Here is a 24,062-nt window from a genome sequence, read left to right as displayed (position 1 = left end):
TATTTTAGTAATTGATTTCTTTTTTCCCAGGTACAGTCTCAGTTTAGTCCTATGGCTGTCTCAGGATATATAATAAAAATGTTAGGAAATATTTTGACCTTTATGTCTTCATTTTGGCTTAAAATTTCCTATGGCATCTATGGAATAGGTAAGAAAGGACTCTTGCAGACTGCACAATGTTATCTATGTGTTCTTTATTGGCAATTACTGAAAAGAGAAAAAGCAATAATACTCAGGGTATTATATTAAAAATGTCACATCTTATGTAGCTACAGGACATTCTTGCAATTGGATGTAGTGCCATTTCTGTATCATAACTGCAAAGAACTTGAGAGTATATTCTGCCACAGTTACACATCAATTCATTAGCAAAGAATAGCATAGCAATCCCACAGGAATAGATTTGCCAGTTGGGTGAATCTGTTGTTTCTTTTTTCTTGTGCCATGAACATACATCCAAGAGGTATTGACAAACCAGGTATTGGCAAAATTCCTTTTTTATTCATACTGTATGCTTTGTCTTTTTCTGGTTTGTCCAGATCTTAGCTTACCTGTGACCACTTGAGACATAGATCGCTTTGTTCACTTGATCTTTTTCTAGACCTGCCTTCAGTACTTTGGTTCTTCTCTCTTCAGTTAAATCCATCAGTACAACAGTTATTAATCTTTAAAGGGATGAATGAAGTATCAGTTCAAAGAAAAGAGTTTAAGGAATTATTTTGGCCTCTTCATCATTTATTCAACAGAAATTAAAGTATGCTATGCATGTTCGCCTGTAACTTCTTAGTTTTGTCCATTTATTTTCAGCAATTCTTGACTCTATGGAGCATCATAATGAGGATGCATCAACTGAAACGTTAAGACGAGATCAATAGACAAATATTTGTTTCAAAATATGATTTCCATTACCGTCTGTACATCAGTATTTTAAGACTTCTATAAATCTTCCCAACCTGGCAAAATAAATGAGTGACAATTTACATTTAAAATGTTTTCCAGGTCCATTACTATCTTGAACTTAATGGGTTTAATTCAGGCTTCCTATACAGACACTGTGTAGTATTTTGTTCCTATTGCACTCTCACATCCGTGATGAGACATGGTGTACCATTACTACTTGGTTATAGCTTTGTGTTGTCATTTCCCATAATGATAATCTTGCCCTTATGACAGTATGAGGCATTTCTTTGTCAGCTGCAGATCGGTGCAGTACTTTTCACATTACCAGACCACTCTACTGATGCCTCCTACACAACTACGAACTGTCCTCTGATTCATACTGCATTGAAAAGTACTAATAAGTACATCTGGCTTCATGTGCTTCAACACATTCTCCCAATCCACTTGGCCTTGTTAATAGTTAGTTCCCTGGGTTGTATTGCGTCAAAATGTAGCAATCCCTGAATTAAGAGCTTTTAAGTTTCCATTGCAAAGTATAAATAGAATATTGATTATTTAAAATTCAACAGGATCAGACATGATTCAGCCTAGGCAAAAAGTATTGCAGAGGCAAAGTACATCAATTTGCAAAGATCTTTGAGATGCAGAAGTCAGTTAAAATTGGATCAGCCATCTTAAAATGCATGATGGACAAATATGCAATGCAAATATAAGTTAAAATAAAGAAAATAATAAACTTTATTGTTCCATATTTGGGATCCCTTCACCTGGTATGGAATACACCAATATACACACAGAGAAGAGGTATTTTACTGTATAATTGCACAGATAATGTTGCCTGTCCCAAGACAGCACATAGAAACCCCAAACCAGTTGTTATTTATACCATTACTAACATATTAATGTCTCTACTACATATATATTATTTATCACTATATGACTGGTTAAAAAAACCCTTCAGCTCCTACGTAAATTAGTGTGCATGCCCAGCAGTTCATTCTTTTGAGTCGATGGTGCAATTAGGGTGGATGGTCCATGATTTGGTGGTCATGGCCTCCCCCGTTGGAATTGCCTTTCCTCAAATTTCCTTCCTTGGCAATCTTCAGCAATTCTTCAAGGTTTTTTGGACAAACTAAAATTTCAGTTATGCTTTTACCTTTTTGACAATCACATATGTGGTTTGGATAAACATTAACTGACACAGGGATAGGACTATACCACAGACTTCCTCAGCAGCAATAGCCTTTGTTTAAACTACATACTGCATTTAATTTTGCTGTAGTGCATTATTAGAGAGATCATAGATTGGTATTGTTCTATTTCTATACACTGTGCCTTTGCTACACATCTAGATAAGAAATCAAAAGTCTTCAGCAGTGATCTATAAAATGTTATATAAAAGTTTAAATGATATATAAAAGTTTAAATGAAAAATTGTCCTCTTTTGCAGAGCAGTGTTGTATGTTTATTTACATAAAGAGTGAATGGAGTTAAAACTACCTAGAATATTTTTCTCCTGTGTTTATTTGCCATTCAAAACTGTTGAATTCTAACAAAAAATTATATATGTTTTGAAACTTCTGCTTATTTTCTGAGGAGGTTTATTTTAATTGGATGTTACGATAGTAATAGTTTGACTTAAAGATTCCCATGCTATGCTGTGAATAAAATGGGAAATATTCTTTTGATGTTCATAATAACTTTTAGATCCATAATGTGAACTATACAGAGTTGAAGTATCGGTTGGGTTTTGAGGGTTTTTTTGTGATTTGTTTTATTTTGGTTTTGGTTTTTTTGTGTGTTATATGAGTTGAAAATGGTTTCATTGTTTTTTGGTTTTGGGGGTTTTTGTTTTGTTTTGTTTTTAATTTTTTTTTTTTTAATTCATGAGTAAACTTGTGTTTCTGTCAATCAGTGACAATGGACCATTTGGTCAGGGATATGGTTTGCTAGCAACTCTGAATAAGAGTGGAAGTTCATTAATACAGTATTTAAATGCCAGATGTACCATGAAGTACTCCCATATTTTAAATAGAGTGATCAACCTCTTCTGTGATAGCAAAGACAGAGTTTGCTATTCTTAGCTAGTGTGATGATATGCATGCCACTCAGCACTTACTTGTATATTAATGTTCTTCTGCCTGCCAAAAGCAGCACGTTGCATGAGGGTTTTTTTTTCCCTATTCACCTGAAATAGCTTGCTTTCTATTTATCTCTGTCTCAATTTAGAATGTGATTCATAGGTCTACAGTGAAAAATTATCAGCCCTTTAGAGCACATGGAAGCAAGAACTAATCCTGAGGGATCTTCATTCTTCGGCTCTTTGACTCTGAGCTCCCCAGTGCAAGAACTATCTCTGTATCTTACACAGTGTCAACCACGTTGTCAGCACCTAATTAGAAGGCAAAGGAAGCTGCCTTTTCCACACCTCTGCTGTAACTATTGACCTGTTAAATGCTGCCTTATCTTCTGTGGTGAACTAAAGATTGGATGCCCCTTATAGAAGGCTAGAGGGGGAAAAAAAACCCCAAACTAGCCCTGTTGGAAGTAGAATAGATATGCCTCTTCCTTCCTGATGGAAAAGCTTAGATCAAAAAGAATTACAGAACTGTGGAAAACTCAGGCTGGAGAGACCTTCCAAATTAATCTTGTCTATCTTGGTGTTCTGAGGCAGAATAAACATACCTATATTATCCCTGTTTGATTCCCATGTTGGAAATGCACACATAGGACTCTCCTGTGGTCATTATAGTGCTTAATCAGCCTTACAAGGAGATTTTTTCCCCCATTATATCTAACCTAGATATAATTACCTTATTTAATACTGAGTTTTTTCACCCTGAGCTTTTATTTGAAAAAAGAAGGCTCTTATGTTGCCAGCCTTCAGTCATCCCTCTGTACTAAGCAAACAGTTCTTTTACCTTTTCTTCTTAGTTCATGAGTCTAAATGTCATCATTCTTATCAGAATTTCCCCGAGTTTGTATATAAGCTCATTAAAATAAGATACATAGAATGAAACATCATGTTCCATCTGAGGTCTTACCATTGCTAAATGAAGCAGAATAATGCCTCCTTTGTCTTGTAGATGACTGTTGACATACCAGGGAAAATTTTTCTTTTGGAAACAGACAATATGATGACAGTTTTTATTCTATTTGGATAGCAATCAGAGCATTCAGATGCTTTTATTCAGTGTGGGGGGGTGGGGGTGGGGAATGGGGGGGCGGGGCAGGGAGGGGGGCTTGGTATTTACATTTCCCCCCCCCCCCCTTTTTCTTCTTTTTACTCCTTACCATTTTGAATGTTCAGTTAGTTACTAAGAATAATGATGCTAGTATGGACTCCTGGTTATTTTGTTTACATCAGAATATGCTATGTTAAGGAAAAAATTGTAACAGTACCCACAAGGCCTGCTGTGTTTTTACTAAAGTAAGGTAAAATTAGAAGGGTGGGTTTATATGTTCCCTGAGCGTTGTTTTGATGAACAGGCATTGCATGTCAGCTGGATACCATAGCTATTAACCGACTGGCTGTTCTATGATAATTGGAGGATGACTCTCCCTTCTTGTCCGTTCATCTACTGACCCAACTTGCTGTCTGGGGAGGTTTGCTGATTGCCAGGGTAGACTCTAGGACGCTGCAGAGAAACTGTCAAAGCCTGCCCACTCCTCAAAGTGCTAACCCCAGCTGCTTTTCCACATATACACCAAAGACAAGTCCAGGAGAGACTGGAGCACATCAGGCATGACTAAATGGTGCTGGAGGTGGTGGTCAAGGATATGGACAGATTAGGTGGCATCTCCTTGATACTGCTGAAGAAGAGAGGGCAGAGTCTGTTGGTCAAGATCCAGTTATGTGGCAGGTGTCAACAAAAAGGTATTACCTTTCATCCCCATGGACCCTTTTTGATGATCAAGGACTCCTAGAAAGAGAAAGGCTCCACCTGAACATGTGGGAGGAAAAGCAGCCTTACCAACAGGTTGGTAAGGGGAGCTTGAAAAGGAAAATGAGATGACAACCCATAAGTGAGTGAGGAAGTGGACTGAGTTGACAAACAAATGGTACAGAGTTATATGGACAGGAAACACAAATCTGGGTGCAAGGGTGACCATCTCAAGAGTGTCCACACAAATGAGGGAAAGTTGGGGCAACATATTGTGAGGAGTCTCTCATACCTTTTCTGGGAAACCAGCATGATTGGATGACCATATGAAGTGTACACCAGGAAACATAACACAGGCAACAATCAAACTATTAGACCTCTTTGTGCAGTTGCAGAGCCCAAACCTGGGCTTTCAGAAAAGCACAATTTGGCTTGTTCAGAGGTCTGCTTGGAAGAATCCCAAGGATGATGGAAAAAAGACTTTCTAAGAAAACCTCCATCAAAACAAACAGAAAGTCAGGCAAAAATGTAAGAAGGCCTGTATGGATAAATAAGAAGCTCCAGACTAAGCTCAAACATAAAAGGGAAGTATAGACAAGATGGAAGCATGGGCAGTTTACCTGGGAGGAAACTTGAACTAATGTCCAAGCATGAATAGAAAGGCAAAACTGGCCTGGACTTGAATCTAGTGATTTTTCATATATTTTATATATGAAATATATATTTTCATATATATATTTCATCTTCTGGGCTACTATTCCCTAATTCTATGCCACTGCAGCAATCACTGTGAAATTCAGTTTAGGCATGGTATTAGCTCTAATATCAAGCATAACTGCTGTGGCACCCAGTAGTTAAATCCCAATCCAAAAGCTTTATGCCTTTTTTTTGTTTGTTTGTTTCTTGAAGTGCAAATGTGATGGATGAAATTTTTAGATAATGGAATTTGGAAATCATTACAGGATGCAATCGCAGTGGGAAATGGGAAGTGCACGGTGACAGCTTTAAAATATTCAAAATTAAGGAGCTATTACAGACGAACACAGATTAAATAATATTTTATTTGGGGAAATACATGTTAGGTTATGGAGTAAACAGAAGTAGGTGAAAAGCAGAGGGTGAAAGGAATTGTAGATTCAGGTAGTTAAAATTCCAAATGCTCTGAAGGAAATCACTAAGAGATGATGAATATTTTATGTTCTGATTTTTTTTTCCCCATCTGCAGAATCTCTTTCTGTTGCTTATATTTCTAATGATGAATCTTTCTTTCAACTGGTCTGTCACACAGGAATATAATTTATGACTTAATAAGGACAAAAAGGAATGGAAGCAGTCGGTAAAATATACTGATGATACATAGATTTCTTTCATTTTCTTACCTAGTCGCATAACAAACTTATGAAATATACTGGATCTTTCTTTCTTCTCCAATATATTTTGATTCCATAAACCAATCTATTAAAAGTGATAGCTGGGGTCTGAGATGCAGGGCAGCAATTCCCTGCAGTTCATCCTCATTCTGTACTCCTGGGCGTTTTAATGCATCCGAGACTGGGCAGCACAGGGGTGTACCCTGTTCGTAGCCTTGGTGCGCTTAGCTTTCCCTCCTGAGAAACATCTATTCAAATGGTCATCCTTAGGAACCAGTTTGTTTTTTCACCCCCTTTCCCTCTCCCCTGCCTTTCCCCCCCCCCCCCCCCCATGTGGCTTAAGACATGGTAACCTCTGCTCTGCCTGCGGGAGCCTCATGGGAGGTGTAGGCACAAATGCACGCACACGGACCTGTGCCATGACTCGTGGCTTCTCAGGACAGCGCTTCTCTTCACCCTCTGTGAGGCTATACGGGTCAGTAGTGGTAAGTGAAGGCTGAGCACAGCATCACAGCATCACTGTCTGTCTTGGCATCCTTCTGTCTGCTCGTTGAATGTCGATTGCTGGTAAATTCCCTTCATCCCGGACCAATGAAATTCCTCGAGAGGACGGGAATTTGAAATTCTATTCTCTTATATCTTCAAGAGTCTCTTGCAGGTGAATCCTGGCATAGTACATTGCATACCTTTATCAGATGGCTTCTTCCCCAACAACGAAATACTCCTTGCTGGAAGTTCATGAATGTTTCTAACTGAAGAGGGGATGATTTTCTCACTCTTATCAGCACTATGCTCTTTCTCTCCTTCTCTCTTTGGCATGTCCTTTTCCTTGAACTCTAGGTAACTGCAGTTCAGTGTAAGAGAGGAAAATAACCACAAAGTGTAATGGAACATATGTAAACACACTGGAACTGGGAGGTAAATTATAACTGCATGCTGATTTTAATGTCATGCAGAACTAATAATTGCTGCAGAAAGTTTCGCTAAATTATCACAATATAATTTGACATAAAGGGATGTTTAAAGTATAAGGAACACAAATGCTTTCATTTTAACTTTTATGTTCTAGATAGTTGTTATTGGAAAAACACATCCTTTTCAAACACTGCACTACTGCTCTTTTCCGAATCTGACTGTAGAACTGGTGTCAATATCTCATAAGAAATTAAGATCTTTAGTATTCCAACTTATTTAGTAGCTATGCATCCATATTTCCCTGTTTCATCCAAAAATAGGACAAAACCACTTCTTATTTTTTTAAGAAATTCAACAAAATTGTGTGATATGTGCTAATACAGTTGGAAGAGGCAGGTGTTCCGGTGATGATGAGAAGGAGACACTGAATGCCTTCTTTGCCTTGGTCTTCACTCCAAAGGCCCCTTGGGACCCACAGATCCTGCATGAAAGTAGGAGTGTTTGGAGAATGAAGAGCTTCCCTCTAGTTGAGGTAGGGGTGGTCCAGGAGTGGCTCAAAGGGATTAATGCACACAGATCCATGGGACCGGATGGGATACATCCACGTGTGCTGAGGGAGCTGGCGGAGGTGATTGCTGAGCTGCTCTCTATCATCTTTGACAGGTCTTGAGAACAGGAGAAGTGCCTGAGGATTGGAGGATAGCCAATGTCACTCCAGTCTTCAAAAAGGGCAAGAAGGAGGATCCTAGCCAGTCAGCCTCACTTCTGTCCCAGGAAAGGTTATGGAACAGCTTGTTCTGGATGCCATCTCCAAGCAGTTGGAAGAGAAGAAGGTCATGAGGAGTAGTCAGCATGGATTCACCAAGGGGAGATCCTGCTCGACCAATCTCATAGCCTTCTATGATCTCATGACAGGCTGGGTGGATGGAGGGAGAGCAGTGGATGTCATCTACCTTGACTTCAGCAAGGCTTTTGATACTGTCTCCCATGACATCCAGATAGCAAAGCTGAGAGAGCATGGGATAGATGAGTGGGCAGTAAGGTGGGTTGAGAACTGGCTGTCAGACCGAGCCCAGAGGGTTGTGATTCGTGGAGCAGAATCTGAATGGAGGCCTGTGACTAGTGGTGTTCCCCAGGGCTTGGTGTTGTGTCCAGTCCTGTTTAATATCTTTATTGATGACCTTGATGAGGGAATAGCATCCACCCTCAGCAAGTACGCCGATGATACAAAGCTGGGAGGAGTGGCTGACACGCAGGAACACTGCGCTGCCATCCAGAGAGACCTGGACAGGCTGGAGAGCTGGGCAGGGTTCTGGTTGATGATAGGTTGGCCATGAGCCAGCAGTGTGCCCTGGTGGCTAAGAGAGCCAATGGGATCCTGGGGTGCATCAGGAGGAGCGTGGCCAGCAGGTCAAAGGAGGTGATCCTCCCCGTCTACTCTGCCCTGGTCAGGCCCCACCTGGAGTATTGTGTCCAGTTCTGGGCTCCTTGGTATAAAAAAGACAGGGATGTCCTGGAAAGAGTCCAGAGAAGGGCTACAAAGATGATCAAGGGCCTGGAGCATCTTCCCTATGAGGAAAGGCTGAGTGAGCTGGAACTGTTCAGCCTGGAGAAAAGAAGACTAAGGGGGGACCTTAGTAATGTTTATAAATATCTGAAGTATGGGATGCAGGGGGAATCGGCCAGCCCCTTTTCAGTGGTCTGTGGAGACAGGACAAGGGGCAGTGGCTGCAAGTTGGAGCACAGGAAGTTCCACACCAACATGCAGAAGAACTTTTTCCCAGTGAGGGTGACAGAGCCCTGGGACAGGCTGCCCAGGGGGGTTGTGGAGTCTCCTTCTCTGGGGATATTCAAGACCTGTCTGGATGCCTATCTGTGTAATATGATCTAGGGAGCTGCTCTGGCAGGGGGGTTGGACCCGATGATCTCTCGAGGTCCCTTCCAACCCCTGTGATTCTGAGATTCTGTGAAGACATCAGTTTAGGAGCCTGTTATAATTCCATATTTAGCCTATTCATAAAGGGTGTGAAGGGGTCACTCGAAGTATTTTCTCATCTGAAAGTTGATTTTCTTGGTGAAAAGAAGAGCCCCAGAGAAAGTTCATCTTCATAAAATTTTAAGCCTCTTTTTCATCTGCAATTTATTTTGTCTCTTCTTATTATAAGCAGAGGAAGATTGTGTTTGTATGCAGAGCTTTGGCAAACTAAGTAGGACATGGGACCGTGTCAGTGCTGTAGAGCTAAGTTAGCTTTGCAATTTTGAAAAGACTGCTAAGATCACTAGTTATTTCTGATGGAGAGCATTACTTCCTGAGGGTGGCTGCTTTGAAGGTAGCTTTGTTACCATCAGTCTGAGCAGCATTAGCTTGTCCTGACCTGTGGTACCTGGGAGACATGGAGAATGTCTGTGTGCTGGGATGGGTGAGGGCAGGGTGTGACTCTTCACATTTTTGCTCGACAGCAGCTGATGTAACTCCCTCAATATAAAACCAGCTCTGGTAGTAATCTGTCTTTGCTTTAAGCCTCAACATGCAAAGCCAGGAGAATGGTCCAAGGCATTTTATTTTACCCTGCTGAACTTTACCTTACTGAAGTGGCAGAACTGATTTTTCAAGTATGCATGTTGTTTCTTTTGTATATGGTTTTAAACCAGGAGGAATGCATGCTGTTTGTGTGTAGTCTGGGGTGAAACACTGCACCATGAACAAGACTATAAATCTGTGATTGGTGAAATTTATGGCCAACAGTAATTAAAGTTTCATAGCTACTGACCTTAAAAATTAATAAACTAGATGAAAACCAGTCCAGGTATCTAAGTGACTTTCTTTTGAAGAAAAAAACCCCAAACTCCAATAGTAATCCTATTGGAGACTCAAAGAATGAAGAAAAACAATCAAAGTGTATAGGACAGGAACAAAAGAAGTAGAAAGTCTATACCCAAAAGAATGGGGACCAAACTTTTGCATAACATTGATTTTGACATTTACTTTAATGCAGCAACGGGAGTGGGGTTGGGTAGAGGGCATCATTATTTTATTTTCCCTCCAAAAATAATTTCACTTCAGCAGTGTTCCTGATGCAGAGCTTTATTTAAGTCACTTGATCCTTTAAATCCTGGGAAGGTGGTTTATACCCTTCTATACCTCCATGTTTCCAAGATTTGCTTTCCAAGAAAAATATTGAAAGATTATATTTTTAAAAATAGGAAAGCTAACAATTTTTTTCTCTTTTATACGTCTCATGGACCTAAAGCAGATAGAAAAAGGTATAATTGCAAACTATGATGGGATAACATTATGCAAAGAGATGTAGGGAGGATACCAAACTCAGAGCATTTCCTTACTAAGAAGAGACAAATGTACCTACCACGAGTGCTGTCACCTCCCACATTCTGTCCAGGAGGCAAGATGACATGGCTGTGGCAGGGTCAAACCAGGTAGCAGTGGTGGTGGCTGGAATGAGCAGTGGGCAGGGGAAGTCTATTTTTATCAGATGCAAAATAGGGTTTTTTTTTAATCTTTTCTGAAATGTTCACACATGTTTTTTCACCTTGAGCTGTGTGTGCGTGGGCAAAGGTACGTGGGAGTGCTTTTCTTCCCCATAGAAGTATTTCTCAGAACGGGAGGTTCTCCTCCCATGCATACCAGGCTGAGAGCAAAGAAGCTCTGTTCAGAAAGGTGCTAAATAAAGAAAGTGGTTGAACAGAAGAGAGGGAGTATGAAAGAACTCTGCTGATGTTGGTGTCAAAATAAAATGGGACAATTGCTTAAAACAAAAGCCTGCATTGCTTCAGTACAGTTGGAAGATTTAATTAGAGCTACGTAGGCCTGATTCTCTGCTGTTTGTGACTTACATAATCACTTAAGTTTTTCAAGGTATTATATTGTAAGAAGGGGAGTGATTTAAATCTTTCAGCAGGAGTGAAAATGCCTGAATATTGCTGCATACTGTCAAGTAAAATACACATGCAATGCAAAAAATAAAATGTCCCATGATGTCTGTGTTAGAAAGTGGTTTTGAAAGAATGTAGAATAGCCGAGGTTCTTAAAACTTTCTGGTTTAGTTTGGCTCTTTGTACATAGTTCTCACTATTAACATTTTATTTGTTATTTGTTTACTAGCAACTTATATGAATATATCAAGATTTGTAGTTGGAAATTCTTCACTGAAGTTGTAATTAGCTTTGTAATGTACCTGTTAAGGAATACTATTGCTGTAGCATTGAATATTATTGGGAAACTGTGATATAATATACTAAATTAACTGGAAAGTTTTAGGATAGAGAGAATTTTCATGCTTTTGGTAGAAAATGTTTTATGTTCTTGTTCAGTTCACCATATGTATATTTTTCTAGCAAATGTACAGCAAGGCAGCAGGGAAGAAGGCTGTTTTTTATACAGTTCTGGTTGTTGTCCTTTCAGTCAGGTTGGGAATCCTCTGGAAGGTGGGAGATATCATCATCATCAACATAATCCACCTGATAAGCATGTTTAGATAGGAGAAACACCTGGAGTTCAGGGTAGAACTGGCATGAAATGAATAAGACAGCAAGGATGGACTTGGGAGTAGATGTGAAGACTTCTAGGCTTTTAAGGAACGTGTGAGTAGTAGTAGGGATTGCTCACAGCAGAAGACAGCAAAGGCTGGCAGTGAAGAAGAGATTTCTCAGGGCAAAATACATAGTTTGTTGTAAAGCAGGCAGTTGCTGGGAGTTACTGGTCTGGAGAGTGTGACAGGAGGCAAGAGTTTGATATGTAAGAATATAACGGGCAAGAGAGAGAATTGCTTTCGATTACCTTTTCATTTACTCCTCTTCCATTGCAGATCTGAATCTGCAGATCTGTATCTGTTAGATATAAAAAAAATACCTTTTGTAGTTCGGGGGCGTTTGAGGGACCACGTTTCAAAGAACATCTTTTGCAAGTGTCATGTCCCACCACAGCAGTCTGATTTGAATAATACTTAGACATCCATGAGTAAATTCTTGCTGGAACTTGCATGATATCTTAAATTATTATCCAGCCTTGGCAGTCATCTTCAGTAATAGAAATTTAGCTGTCTTTGGCAAGCTGTCCAAAGAGTTAATTAGCTTCACTGTTGTACCTCCTGTTTAGTTTAGTGAATTTATCTCTCTTCTGTCCTTGTCTATCATTAGCATTTTGTCTCCTTGATTGCAGTCTACATAGATCTTCAAGTTCTTCATTAATTTTTTTAGGTAAACTCATTAGACGTGGTTCCTTTTGTCTTTCAGGATTTCAATGTTTTAATTATATTTCTGGTCTCCAAAGGCAGAGGGCATGTAATTTTTCTATGCTGTGTTCCATTGATAAAAAAATTGGAGACTAAGGAATTTTCATTCACTGTTTCACAGAGACTGCACAAGTCTCAGAAGCCACAGACTTCCACAGTGAAGTCTCCATTCTGTCAAGATGAATGTAATCACTTATTCCTAGATTTAGGGTAGTATGCTTGCCCACATGAAGCCCTACTCCTCTTTGCACCTAGCTTAGGAGGTGGGCTAGGCCACCCTGTATTGATGATTTCTCCAGTACCTATGATTTGGGCAACAGTATCACTACCAGCATCCAAAGCTGTAGAGTTTACCAGCATTTTTTCCCCTAAAAATGTTATATCAAGGTGGATCTAAATCTAGCTCAGCTCTATAGTGTATTCAATTCCAACTGGAGTGCTACTGTGACCATCCCATCACATCCCATGAATCTGGCTAGAGCTTCATTTATAAACAGATTTAGGTTTTGATTCATTTAATGACTTTCATTTGCAATTTCAGTTTTCTAACTCTGCTTCCAGCTGTAGCCGTAGGTAGAAGCAAACACATGAAAAATATATGAGTGACTTTTTTTCACTTAAAGACATCTAAAAAAAAAAAAAAGAACCTTATTGAAGAGCTTGAAAGATTGGTCCTTTTACAGTGTAGGAAAAGCAGTCTGATCATGATCTTTTTCAACATCCAAGTATTAAAAAAGATGAGGGTGCTAGCCCTGATTGATGAGTTACAGGCATTACTGTTGTGGTAATGTGGCAAGAAAGCACCACACAGATACTCACCCAACACTCAACAAGGGGATGGGGAGGATGGGAAAAAAACCCCATAGGTTTAATAGGACAACAAAGGAGTATAATAGCAGTACCAGTGGTAGCAGCAATAGTAGTAGTAACAATAACAATAATGAAATGACCTGAAGTAATTCACAAATACTCGTGTGGAAAGAAAATCCTGATGCCCATGACATTCTATGTTAGGGAATATCCCTGTGGCCAGCCCGGGCTGGATGTCCTGGCTGTGTTCCCCCAGCTTCCTGTGCACCTGGCAGGGCCTGGGAAGCTGAAAAGTCCTTAACTTATTGCAGACACTACAACTAACCAGCAACAGCTAAAAGCATCAGGGTGTTGCCAACATTAATCTCAGATTAAATCCAAAACACAGCACTATGCCAGCTACTAGAAAGAAAATTAACTCTATCTCAGCTGAAACCAGGACAATTACAAAGCCAACTTTAGAAACCAAGTGGCTGCTCTGGTTATAAGAAACAGTGGCAATCTTTCTATTGAAGATTTTAATTTTTTTTTTTTAGTATTTTAAAATTTGTTATTAATGAATTCTATTACCAATAAGGTAGAACAGAAGAATTTCAAATAAACTCATTTAAGATACAACTATGGTTTGTATGTGGTGAAAGTTTTGAATTTGTCTGGAAGTCTCCTTTCATGCCACAGCATGATTATTACCTAGTTTTTTTTTTTCCCAGCAGAGCATAAGAATGGATAAGAGTAAGCAGTAAAGTTTGTGAATGGGAGAAAGGTAGTTCATTGGCTGGAATATCTTTTATTATAATTTACTAATGTATGTCCTGAGGGTCATATCAAACCATTTTCTTATTATAATTAGTGTGAAAGCAGAACAAGTCTATTAAAACAAAAATAAATAAATTATAATGGCCACATAATTTATGCTGTTGAATGTTTGCTGAAAATGTTAATAAAACATTCATGTATAGAAATAGCCTTCTTGCAATGGCATCACAGCCTCACAGTTCCATTAAGATTGATCTGTCAAAACATGCATGAAAATATATCATAGATAGGTATAAATGATGCTCTTCAATATTTCAAATGATTTCAGTATATTTGTGTTGTAAGTCAATTTCTCTAACACTTCCCATATAGGAACTGTTGATATTAAACTTCCCTGGAAGGACTTACAAGCAGGTTTTGTTGTTTATCTTTTTTTTTGTGCTTTTCAGCAGATGCTTTTGAAGTGTCTCAGAAACAAAACCACCAGGTTTTTGCCAAGCCAGGAGGAAACGTCACTTTTACTTGCCCGTATAAAACTGGGGATTCAGTGCAGCAAGTGCTGTGGGAAAGGCTCACAGGGGATCAGGTAGACACCGTTGCTCTGTGCAACTCCTCGGGGAAGCAGAGCCTGGGGTCGGATTTCAGAGGGCGTGCACTGGTGGATTGCTCTGATCAGGCAGGCTCCAGGCTCCTCATTCAGAACATCACTGCCTCTGACTTCGCCACGTACCGCTGCGTGGCTACCGCAGGAAACAAAACGCACGTGATGAGTTTCACTCTGACTGGTAAGTAAGAGAGGAAGCGGGAGATGTTTTTGCAGTGGGACCTTCTGAGGTATTATCACCATATAAAATAACTCCTGGGTAGCAAGTGAGGAGTTATTTCAGTACCATATTCCAGACTGTAAAAGACAGCGATATTAACAATTAATCCTGTTCCCACAAAAAAAAGCTGGTTTTAAGTTTTTCCTGATATCATTAGAGGCGATCAAGTTAGTTTGACAGGGTCTACCTTTTGTAAACCCATGTTGACCTGGCCTGATCCCCTGGCCATCACACATTAGAGGACTTCAGACCTGTTTGTCTGACGTCTGTCTTGTTTGATGTTGGGTAGGAGATGCTTTGGAAGAGGAGACACTGCCTGAGTTTGCAGGGAGAGGTGGGCGTTCTCCCAGAGAAGCCACAGGTAGAGCTCCCCATTGGCACAGTGCATGGTGAGGTCCTGTGGGAGAGACGTACCCTCCAACAAAGAAAAAAGCACACTCTCATTTGAAAATATAAAAATTTGTGAAATGTCCACCATCTTATTCATTTAAGGAGTTTCTTTAAGGGTGCTGAGAAGGTCTTTAGGTTCTGCTGTGACTACTGTCACACTATGATGGTAATGGAAACTCAGGTCTACATACTTAGACACTTAAAACGACATTTCTCAAACCACGAGCTGGATCCCACTCTAGTTCTATTTTCTGTTATGACAGAAATACCCCCTCAGTTTTGGTTCTTCTCTATAGTGTGCACTTTGAAGACACGGTTCTTGTACCTCCCCAGTTGTTCTCTTGTTGCATCATTCTCTGGTATCTTTTGATGGTGCTGCTTTTGTTCTTGGTATTAAATGTTTGTAGATCTTTCTTTGACAGTACTAAGAGCTGTGGCATGGGGTATAAAACTTTGGAATATGTATGATCTGTGGTATTGCTATTGCAAAGTGTAGAATGTGCTTGGGGGGAAAAAACGATGACCAGTTTTAGTCTGAATACTTGACCGTAAAAGTCCATGAAATTAAGCAGAATGTGATGAAAAGAAAAGGGGTTTCAGAAGAGAAATTCCTCACACCTCTGATAATTTTAAACACTCAAATTTAAAAATGTTCCCTATATTCACATAATCAAGCATATACAAACTGTAGAGCAATAGAAATATTTCTGTTTACTCCAAGTGCAGTGTTTCTCATACCGAAATGAAAGCATATCGTGATTTGCAAAAAAACAGAGTGACTTTAAGAGCTGCCAGTCCTACCTACACAAACTATTTCTTCTCCAAAAGGAGTTTAGTTCCCATGATTCTTTTGCTCAACATCCTATTCATCATTCTAATGATGCCAGCATAGTTATGCCTACTTACTGGACAAAAAAGATCTGAAACGATTGAAGAAGCTGAAACCTGCATGATTCAGGAAACACCCCACTGTCCCCCCTTTCAGGTCTCCCTCCATGTTACGATGTGCATTTTCTTTGAATTTCCATTAATCTCAAAGGGACCACAACACCAAGGATTTCCAATTGTTTCTCTCTGCTGTTGGGAACTGTTTCACAATGCACAGTTCATATTTTCGGTGAGATACGGAGAAACAGGTGGGACAGGCCAGGATCCAGCTCCCACTACAGTCCGTGATACAAAGAAGAGGAATCTTGAGTGAAAAGAGGTAGAAATGAGAGCACAATTTTATTTGAAGAATTGAATTGACAAAAGTTCCAATTCAGAGATAGTACAGTAGAAAGAAACAACTTGTTTCTTGTGTAAAGCTGAATGTATTTTTGCAAGGACAAATAGCATAGAATTTCTAGGGAAAAAAAAACAGAGACAGAGAGGACAATAGGTATTCAAATATTGGGAAAGCCTGTCATAGTCACAGAAACACAGAACATTAGGAGTTGAAAGGGACCTTGAAAGACCATCTAGTCCAACCCCATTACCAGGGGATCACCTAGACTAAATTGCACAGGAATGCATACAGGTGGGTTTTGAATGTCTTCAGAGAAGGAGACTCCACAACCTCTCTGGGCAGCCTGTTCCAATGCCCTCACAGTGAAAAAGTTCCTCCTTACATTCACATGGAACTTCCTATGCTCCAGCCTGCACCCGTTGCATCTTGTCCTGTCGCTGGCCATCACTGAGAAGAGCCAGGCTCTGTCCTTCTGACTCTCACCCTTTACATATTCATAAACATTAATAAGGTCACCCCTCAGTGTCCTCTTCCAGCTAAAGAGGCTCAGCTCCCTCAGTCTTTCCTCGTAAGGAAGGTGTTCCACTCCCTTAATCATCTTGGTGGCCCCGCACTGGACTCTGTTTCAAAGAGTTCTGTGTCCTTCTTGAACTGAGGGACCCAGAACTGGACACAATAACCCAGGTGTGGTCTCACTAGGGCAGAGTAGAAGGGGAAGAAGGACCTCTATTGACCTACTAACCACACCCGTTCTAATACACCCCAGGGTGCCATTGGCACATCTCAGGGCGCATTGATGGCTCACCCAGCTGTCCACCAGGACCCCGAGGTCCCTCTCACACTGCTCTCCAACAGGCCAGTCCCCAACCTATACTGGTACCTGGGGTTGTTCTTCCCTAGAAGAAAGACTCTACACTTGCTCTTGTTAAATCTCATTAACTTTCTCTCTGCCCAAATCTCCAGCCTGTGTAAGTCTTGCTGAATGGCAGCACAACCCTCTGGTGTGTCAGATACCCCTCCCACTTTTGTGTCATCAGCAAACATGCTGACTGTACACTCTATTCCCTCGTCCAGGTCATCAAGAAATATATTGAATAGTACAGGTCCTAGTACTGACCCCTGAGGGACTCCACTAGATACAGGCCTCCAGGTAGACTCTGTCCCATTGATATTCTTGCAGTTGTATCAGCAGAAGCTGGCATCACTGCGTTTAATGTTGTTGAACATCAGTGCAAGTAAAACCATGAGATCCATGGAATAACATGATGTTCATCTATTCCATCCCGCTAAATACTGTGATTGTTGTTTTTCAGTAACAGGAATTTCCATCTGAAATGGGTCTTCTAAAAATCTTTTTTGACCTCAAGACCTGGAATGTGTATAAGAATATGTGTATATAATGTAGTGTAGCTTTTGTTGGACAATGAACAGAAGGATGAATATTACATAATTATATAATGTGTTCAGGAGGCTTTGGATTTATTTCTGATGTGTTGTTAACCATACTTCTAAAAGTTCTGTTAATATGGAGATTGGTCATGTCACCATGTCACACATCTGAACCCATCTCTGCATTTTACTTACCATTTTTTTTCCTTTGATTACATTTCATTTTTAGCAAGTTTTGAAAGCAGGAAGAAGACTTAAAATCTATGAATTATTTTGGTCTATGGTTGAGATGTCATATGAAAGACCTGAAAATCTAGAAGGGTTGAACAAGAAATGCTTATTCCATCTTGAAGACCTAGACATTTTTAGAAAGATTTAATAAATTGGGTTGGGTTTTTTCTTGTTTTGGAAAAGAGTGGGATAGCAAGGTCTCTATAACGTTTTTGAACATCCTCCTAGACAAAGGAAAATAGAAACATTTTGTGTTGTTGTGTGTTCCTACTAGATCTGAAAAACTGATGGTTATAGTTAGGAGTCAGCATTACACTGAGGTTTGTACAAGCCTTTTCAACAGGTTTGTACATCGAAGTACCTTAACATCCTTTTTATGTTGTGGGGCCCAGAACTGCACACAGCACTCAGGGCAAGGCCATTCCAATGCTGGATACAACAGGATAATCACGCCTTTTGACCAGCTGTGTTTGGTGCTCCCCAGGTTTTGCCCCCTGGGTAGCCAGGGCACACTGCTGGCTGCTGTTGAGCCTTCTGCTGATCAGCACCCCCAGACCCCTTTCTGCAGCCACTTCTCTCCCAATTGATATTTGTGCCCTGCATTACTCTGTCCTAGGTGCAGGATACAGCATATGTTCCCTCCATCCACTAGGCAGGTGACCTTATGACACAGGATATCAAATCAGTTAGGACCTTCCCCTTGTGAATCCAGTGACTATACCTTTCAATTGTCCTTTAAATATCTTTCAGTAACACCCAGTATGATCTTCACAGCACCCAGATGAAAAACAAGGGACTGTTCGTGCAGTCATTGAAGGTTACCATGCAGTTCTTCTGGGCTGGGAGGAGAGAGCAGGACTTCTGTGCCATAGAACACAGAGCCTAAGGCTACAGTCAGCAGTGAGGAGAATCAGGGTAGGAGTGAAATTACCTTCCCATCTCCCTTCATGAACTGATCCAGCATGAACCCACGATATTGGTCCATGTCTGTGGGTCTCTGCTCAGCAAAGCATGTTTCTCTGAGCATGAGTGCACTTGCGCTGGATTTCTGCCTGTCAGCTGTGGGCAAAACCCTTGCAGTGATGCCTGGTTAGAATACCAAACGTGCTATGCCAGCAAGGCATGTGACAAGCTACAAGAAGACCCTTAGAGTGCAGTTCAAATCTCTTGTTAAATAAATGGGCCATCAGCGCTTCCCCCTCAAAACCCAAGTCGGTGAAGTGAAGGTCGAAAAACTTCCCACAAAAGGTTTTCACAATCTTGCAGATAAAATGCCAAGGCTGTGAAGACGGGGAGAGAGAGGGATACGTTATCTGATACTCAACAGAAATTCTACTGGTGCTGAAAATACACTTAATAGCCTCCAGTCAGCGTATCACCTTTGATGAGGACAGAAGAATTAGAGAGACACATGACAAGCCTCTGACATGTTTCTGCAAAATCTCAGATGTTATGTTAAAGTCAGTAATTACAAAAGGTTTTGTAGAGTTAAAGAAAACAAATGTCTCAGCAAGGCTTTGCTCAGTTCACACAAGAAAAGGTAAAAGGGCTTTGAATTGCTGTCGGTTCTAAAAAAGAAAAAAAAAAACTAATGATTTTCCTCATCCAAATTCAACTGGCAGCCGATAATCTCAGCTCTACAAACTCATTAACTCAGAGATTATTATCTTGACCTGATGAAATTGAAGGTGAAACTTCAGGAAAAGAAAAATGAGGTCTGGAGTGCTTTGACTGAAGGGTGAGGATGCTGCTAAAGCCTGGAACTCTATCCGGATTCACCCATCTTTGATCATAATTAAATACAAGAGTTTGAAAATATTTCTTTGTTTACTTATGGGATGTTTTCTTATTTCTGTAAGTGCTTACTGGCACAGATGATGATTTTCTGTGGTGGGTGGCTAAACACTTGGAAAAAAAGATGTTATATTTTTTCCTGAATTTGGACATGCACCATCCTGTCATTTTAAGTATATCGCAGTTAAAAACCTGCTGGGAAGAGAGTGATTTCATTTGCAGTTATAATACAAAAGACACCAGTTTTTGTTATTACACTACCCTCAGCAGCATCAACTTTTCAGAAAATTTTCTTTTTTTCTTTCCAGTAAAGCAACGTTGAAATTCAAGGATGAGACTCTTGTGTAATCGGTACTTTTAGTTGCCCTCTCCATGTAAAAAGTCTCAATGGGTATGCAGGTTAGCCAGATAAGAAGCTCTAAACCTATCTAATTCAGAAGAGAAAAGCCATCTGGTGATGACTCAGCAGCTGGTTAGCTGGGACACTGTCATACTGATTGTTTTCCTCTGCCTATGAACTTAGCAAGGAACTTTCTTGTCTACCCAGAATGAAAGCTCTTTGGAGGAGCTGTGGTTTCATCTTCAGATGCTCTCTTCCTCTGTGCAGCGAGCAGAACATTGAAGAGGGACTAACCTAAAGGCGCTCTTTTGCTTCCTGTTTACCAGGGAGCAGCTAGTGTGCATCTGAAACACAATGGACAAGTTCATGGCCATGAGATCTGACCACTGTCTCTTGCAGTAAGCAATACAAGAGACATTGTTCCTTTTCCATCCCAGGGCATCCTCACTTTTCCGCACTTCCTCTTTTCTTTCACTCCTACATGCTGTGAAACCCGAGGAGATGCAGGAAATACTTCCTTGGTAGGTAACTGGGCAGAGTCACACCCAGTCCTTGCCTCATCAAGACTTCTAACTCATAGGGTCTTTTGAGACTTCTGGAAGTTGGTGAGATCATCTGGCTAAGATGTTTCCTGTAGTAGCTGGTGCTGCTAGCCACAAACACACAATGTAGGGAAATGGTTATTGCCTGTTTGTGTTTGCTTGCTTTTTGTGCTGTCAGTCCGCAGAGCGCTAGTGCAGACGTGCAACAGAGAAGCAGGAAGCAGGGCACTGTGGTGGGCTGCAAAAAACTGACTTGAAGTTCTGTGGTTTAACAGATTATTTGTCTTTCATTGTCACCGCCAACCACATTCAGAACTGTGACAAGAGAAAAATTCATAAGTGTTTTAAATGCATGACAACTGTACTGAGGACTTTGTTGTGGGCTTCCTGTGTGATTTTGAGTATACTATCTTTGTTCTTTCCTCCAGCTCTTTTCACCGCAAAAGTGAGGGTAGTATCATGTTACCTCTGCAAATTTGAGCACCATATGAATATATTGACTTATCCCTTGAAGCCATTGCTTTGCCTGCCTCTACTCTTTAATGATAACATGTTGCTCCTTAGCTTCATTTGAAGGTGTGGCTTTTTGCTGAAGAATTTGCATTTTAAGCAAACTTACTATAAATGTAACTTTTCCTGCATTGGCTGTAATTCTCAAAGACAGAAGTAATATCTAGGCTACAACAAATTGGGTGGGTTTCTTCAGCATGCACAGTACTATTAAAAACAAAGCAATCACAATGGGACAATTTTCTGTGGAAATATTTTTGTCAAAAAGTGAAGAGAACTGATAGAACTGTGGGCTGTACTGAATAGATAATCTCTTGAGGACTGTGATGATATTCTTGGTAATCTGAAAAACATCTTGTTGCCCACGGAAGTAATGCATGATTGTTAGGCATCTCTTACAGGACAGCATTTACAATGCCAAGAACAATCACTTAAGGTCTGAGTGCCTTTATTTTCCATATATCCAGTCGCTGATGTATGGACTGCTTTCTCACTAAGGGAATGGAAGGAGCTAGGAAAGGATTATACAAGGCATTGCTGGGTTTTTTTCATACTACTGTGCTGTGTTCACTAGCCTTTCGTCACCCCAGTCACAACTCTCACGACAGCTACTTCAGATAACAAAGGCTTTTGAGAAATGAGAAAATGGTGGTGAGCTCTTAACATTGAGCATGACCTGTCCCAGAATAATGTCTCCACATAATTGTTGATTTTCAACTTGGTTTGTCATAAAAAAGTCATGCTGGTTTATACGAAATACTAAAAATATTTATTACAATTTTATTTTAGCAGATTTGGATCACAAACAGTTTATTATCTACATAGCTGGAGGAGTTTCTGCTGCTGTCTTGCTTTTCATTTTTTTACTGATCTGCATCACCACTGCTTATTGCAAAAAGTGAGTAACAAACCAATTTGGTTAATATACTGAAGCAGGTAAGTATGAAGGAGTTGACAACTCATCCTACTACCCTCTCCAGAACCAATTAGAAAAAGGTAGATGTGTAAATTGAATTTTCTTGATAAAATTTTAAAATTCAGTTCTACAGCCTAAGAAAAAAAGACTTTTTTTCTCTCTCTTTCCTTTTTTCACATTAGAAAAACAAAACACTTACTCAGGCTCCTCAGTTGGCTAAATGCTTACAGAGGTATTAACTGAAACTTCATGCCAAGGGTGATTTGTCAGGAATAACAAACTCAGGCATTGGCTGTTCCTATTTCGTGAATAGAGAAGGACAGGTGGCATCTTGAGGATTTGCACGTCTTTTAACATTTTTTTGCCTTCTGATTTTATGTTCCAAATTGGCTCACCGAGGGATCCAAACTATTAGTTTAAACCACTATCTAAATTTGCTGTGTTCCTTGCCAAATATATGCTAGTGGTGTGATCCGGAATCTCTGCTTCCAATGAAAAGAAATAGTGAGCAGAAAACAGATTTCTTCGCCTACCACAATATATGAGGCTGCTGGAACTTACTGGCGACATATTATTGTATTTGCCCCTGAATCAGAGCCTTTGTCTGCTCTGATGAAATACTGCTTGTCTTGTGTGTGTTAGAGTTTGCAAGTCAAAGGAATTTTACTGTATTTATTGGTTTCAGCACAAAAGTAAATGATACCAACATTATCTCTTTTATAATAAATCCCTTGCATTAGATGACAGAATCACAAGGTTGGAAAAGACCTTTGAAGATCATCAAGTCCAACCATTCCCATCCTAAGCTAAACCATATCCCTAAGTACCTTATCTACCCTTTTTTTAAACACATCCAGGGAAGGTGACTCAACCACCTCCCTGGGCAGCCTGTTCCAGGCCCTGACAGCTCTTTCAGTAAAAAAATTTTTCCTAACATCTAATCTGAACCTGCCCTGGCACAGCTTCATGCCATTTCCCCTTGTCCTATCACCTGTCACTTGACTAAAGAGACCATCGACCACCTCTCTACAACATCCTTTCAGGTAGTTGTAGGTGGTGATAAGGTCTCCCCTCAGCCTCCTCTTCTCCAGACTAAACATCCCCAGCTCCCTCAGCTGCTCCTCACAGGATTTGCCCTCCAGCCTCTTCACCAGCCTGGTTGCCCTTCTCTGGACTTGCTCTAGGACCTCAATGTCCTTCTTATGGTGAGGAGCCCAGAACTGGACACAGTACTCGAGGTGTGGCCTCACCAATGCCGAGTACAGGGGCACAATCACCTTCATAGACCAACTGGCCACACTGTTTTTGATACAAGCAGGATGCCTTTGGCCCTCCTGGCTACCTGGGCACACTGCTAGCTCATATTCAGCCTGAAAGTCAACCAACACCCCCAGGTCCTTCTCTGCCTGACAGCTCTCCAGCCAGTCTGCCTCAAGCCTCAAGCGCTGCATGGGGTTGTTATGTTCTATGTGCAGTAAACCTCATCCTGTTGGTCTCAGCCCATCAATCCAGTCTGTTCAGATCCCCCTGAAGAGCCTCCCTACCCTCAGGCAGATCAACACTTCCTCCCATCTTAGTGTCATCTGCAACCTTACTGAGGGAGCATTCAATCCCTTCATGGAGGTCATGGATGTTGATCCAGGACTGAGCCCTGGGGGATGCCACTCGTGACCGGCCTCCAGCTGGATTTTGTTCCATTCACCACCACCCTTTGGGCCCGTCCATCCAGCCAGTTTTTAACCCAGTTGAGGGTCCACCTGTCAAGGCCAGTGGCAGCCAGTTTCTCAGTCAGAATGCTGTGAGAAACCGTATCAAAGGCTTTACTGAAGTACACGTAGACCACATCCACAGCCTTCCCCTTGTCCATTAAGTGGGTCACCTTGTCATAGAAGGCGATCAGGTTAGTTTGACAGGATCTACCTTTTGTAAACCTATGTTGACTAGGCCTGATCCCCTGGCCATCACGCATGTGCTGCGTGATTGCTCCCAAGATGACCCTCTCCATGATCTTCCC

General features: G+C 40.7%; 1 protein-coding gene across 1 annotated transcript in view; it reads left to right on the top strand.

Annotated features, from left to right (window-relative positions):
- Window positions 1–24,062, top strand: part of CD226 (CD226 molecule) — a gene marked incomplete at both ends in the record, with an annotated part of 32,111 nt that overhangs the window by 6,588 nt on the left and 1,461 nt on the right. Inside the window, 3 exons of the mRNA XM_084260622.1 lie at window positions 14,337–14,669; window positions 14,998–15,069; window positions 21,925–22,030. Coding sequence (XP_084116748.1) covers window positions 14,337–14,669; window positions 14,998–15,069; window positions 21,925–22,030 — 511 coding nt within the window. The remainder of the gene's footprint in view (window positions 1–14,336; window positions 14,670–14,997; window positions 15,070–21,924; window positions 22,031–24,062) is intronic.

This window comes from Gallinula chloropus (assembly GCF_964237585.1).
Source record: "Gallinula chloropus genome assembly, chromosome: 2".
Taxonomy (NCBI): Eukaryota; Metazoa; Chordata; class Aves; order Gruiformes; family Rallidae; genus Gallinula; species Gallinula chloropus.
The sequence above is the reverse complement of the archived record's forward strand: the minus strand, read 5'-3'. Positions and strand labels throughout refer to the sequence as shown.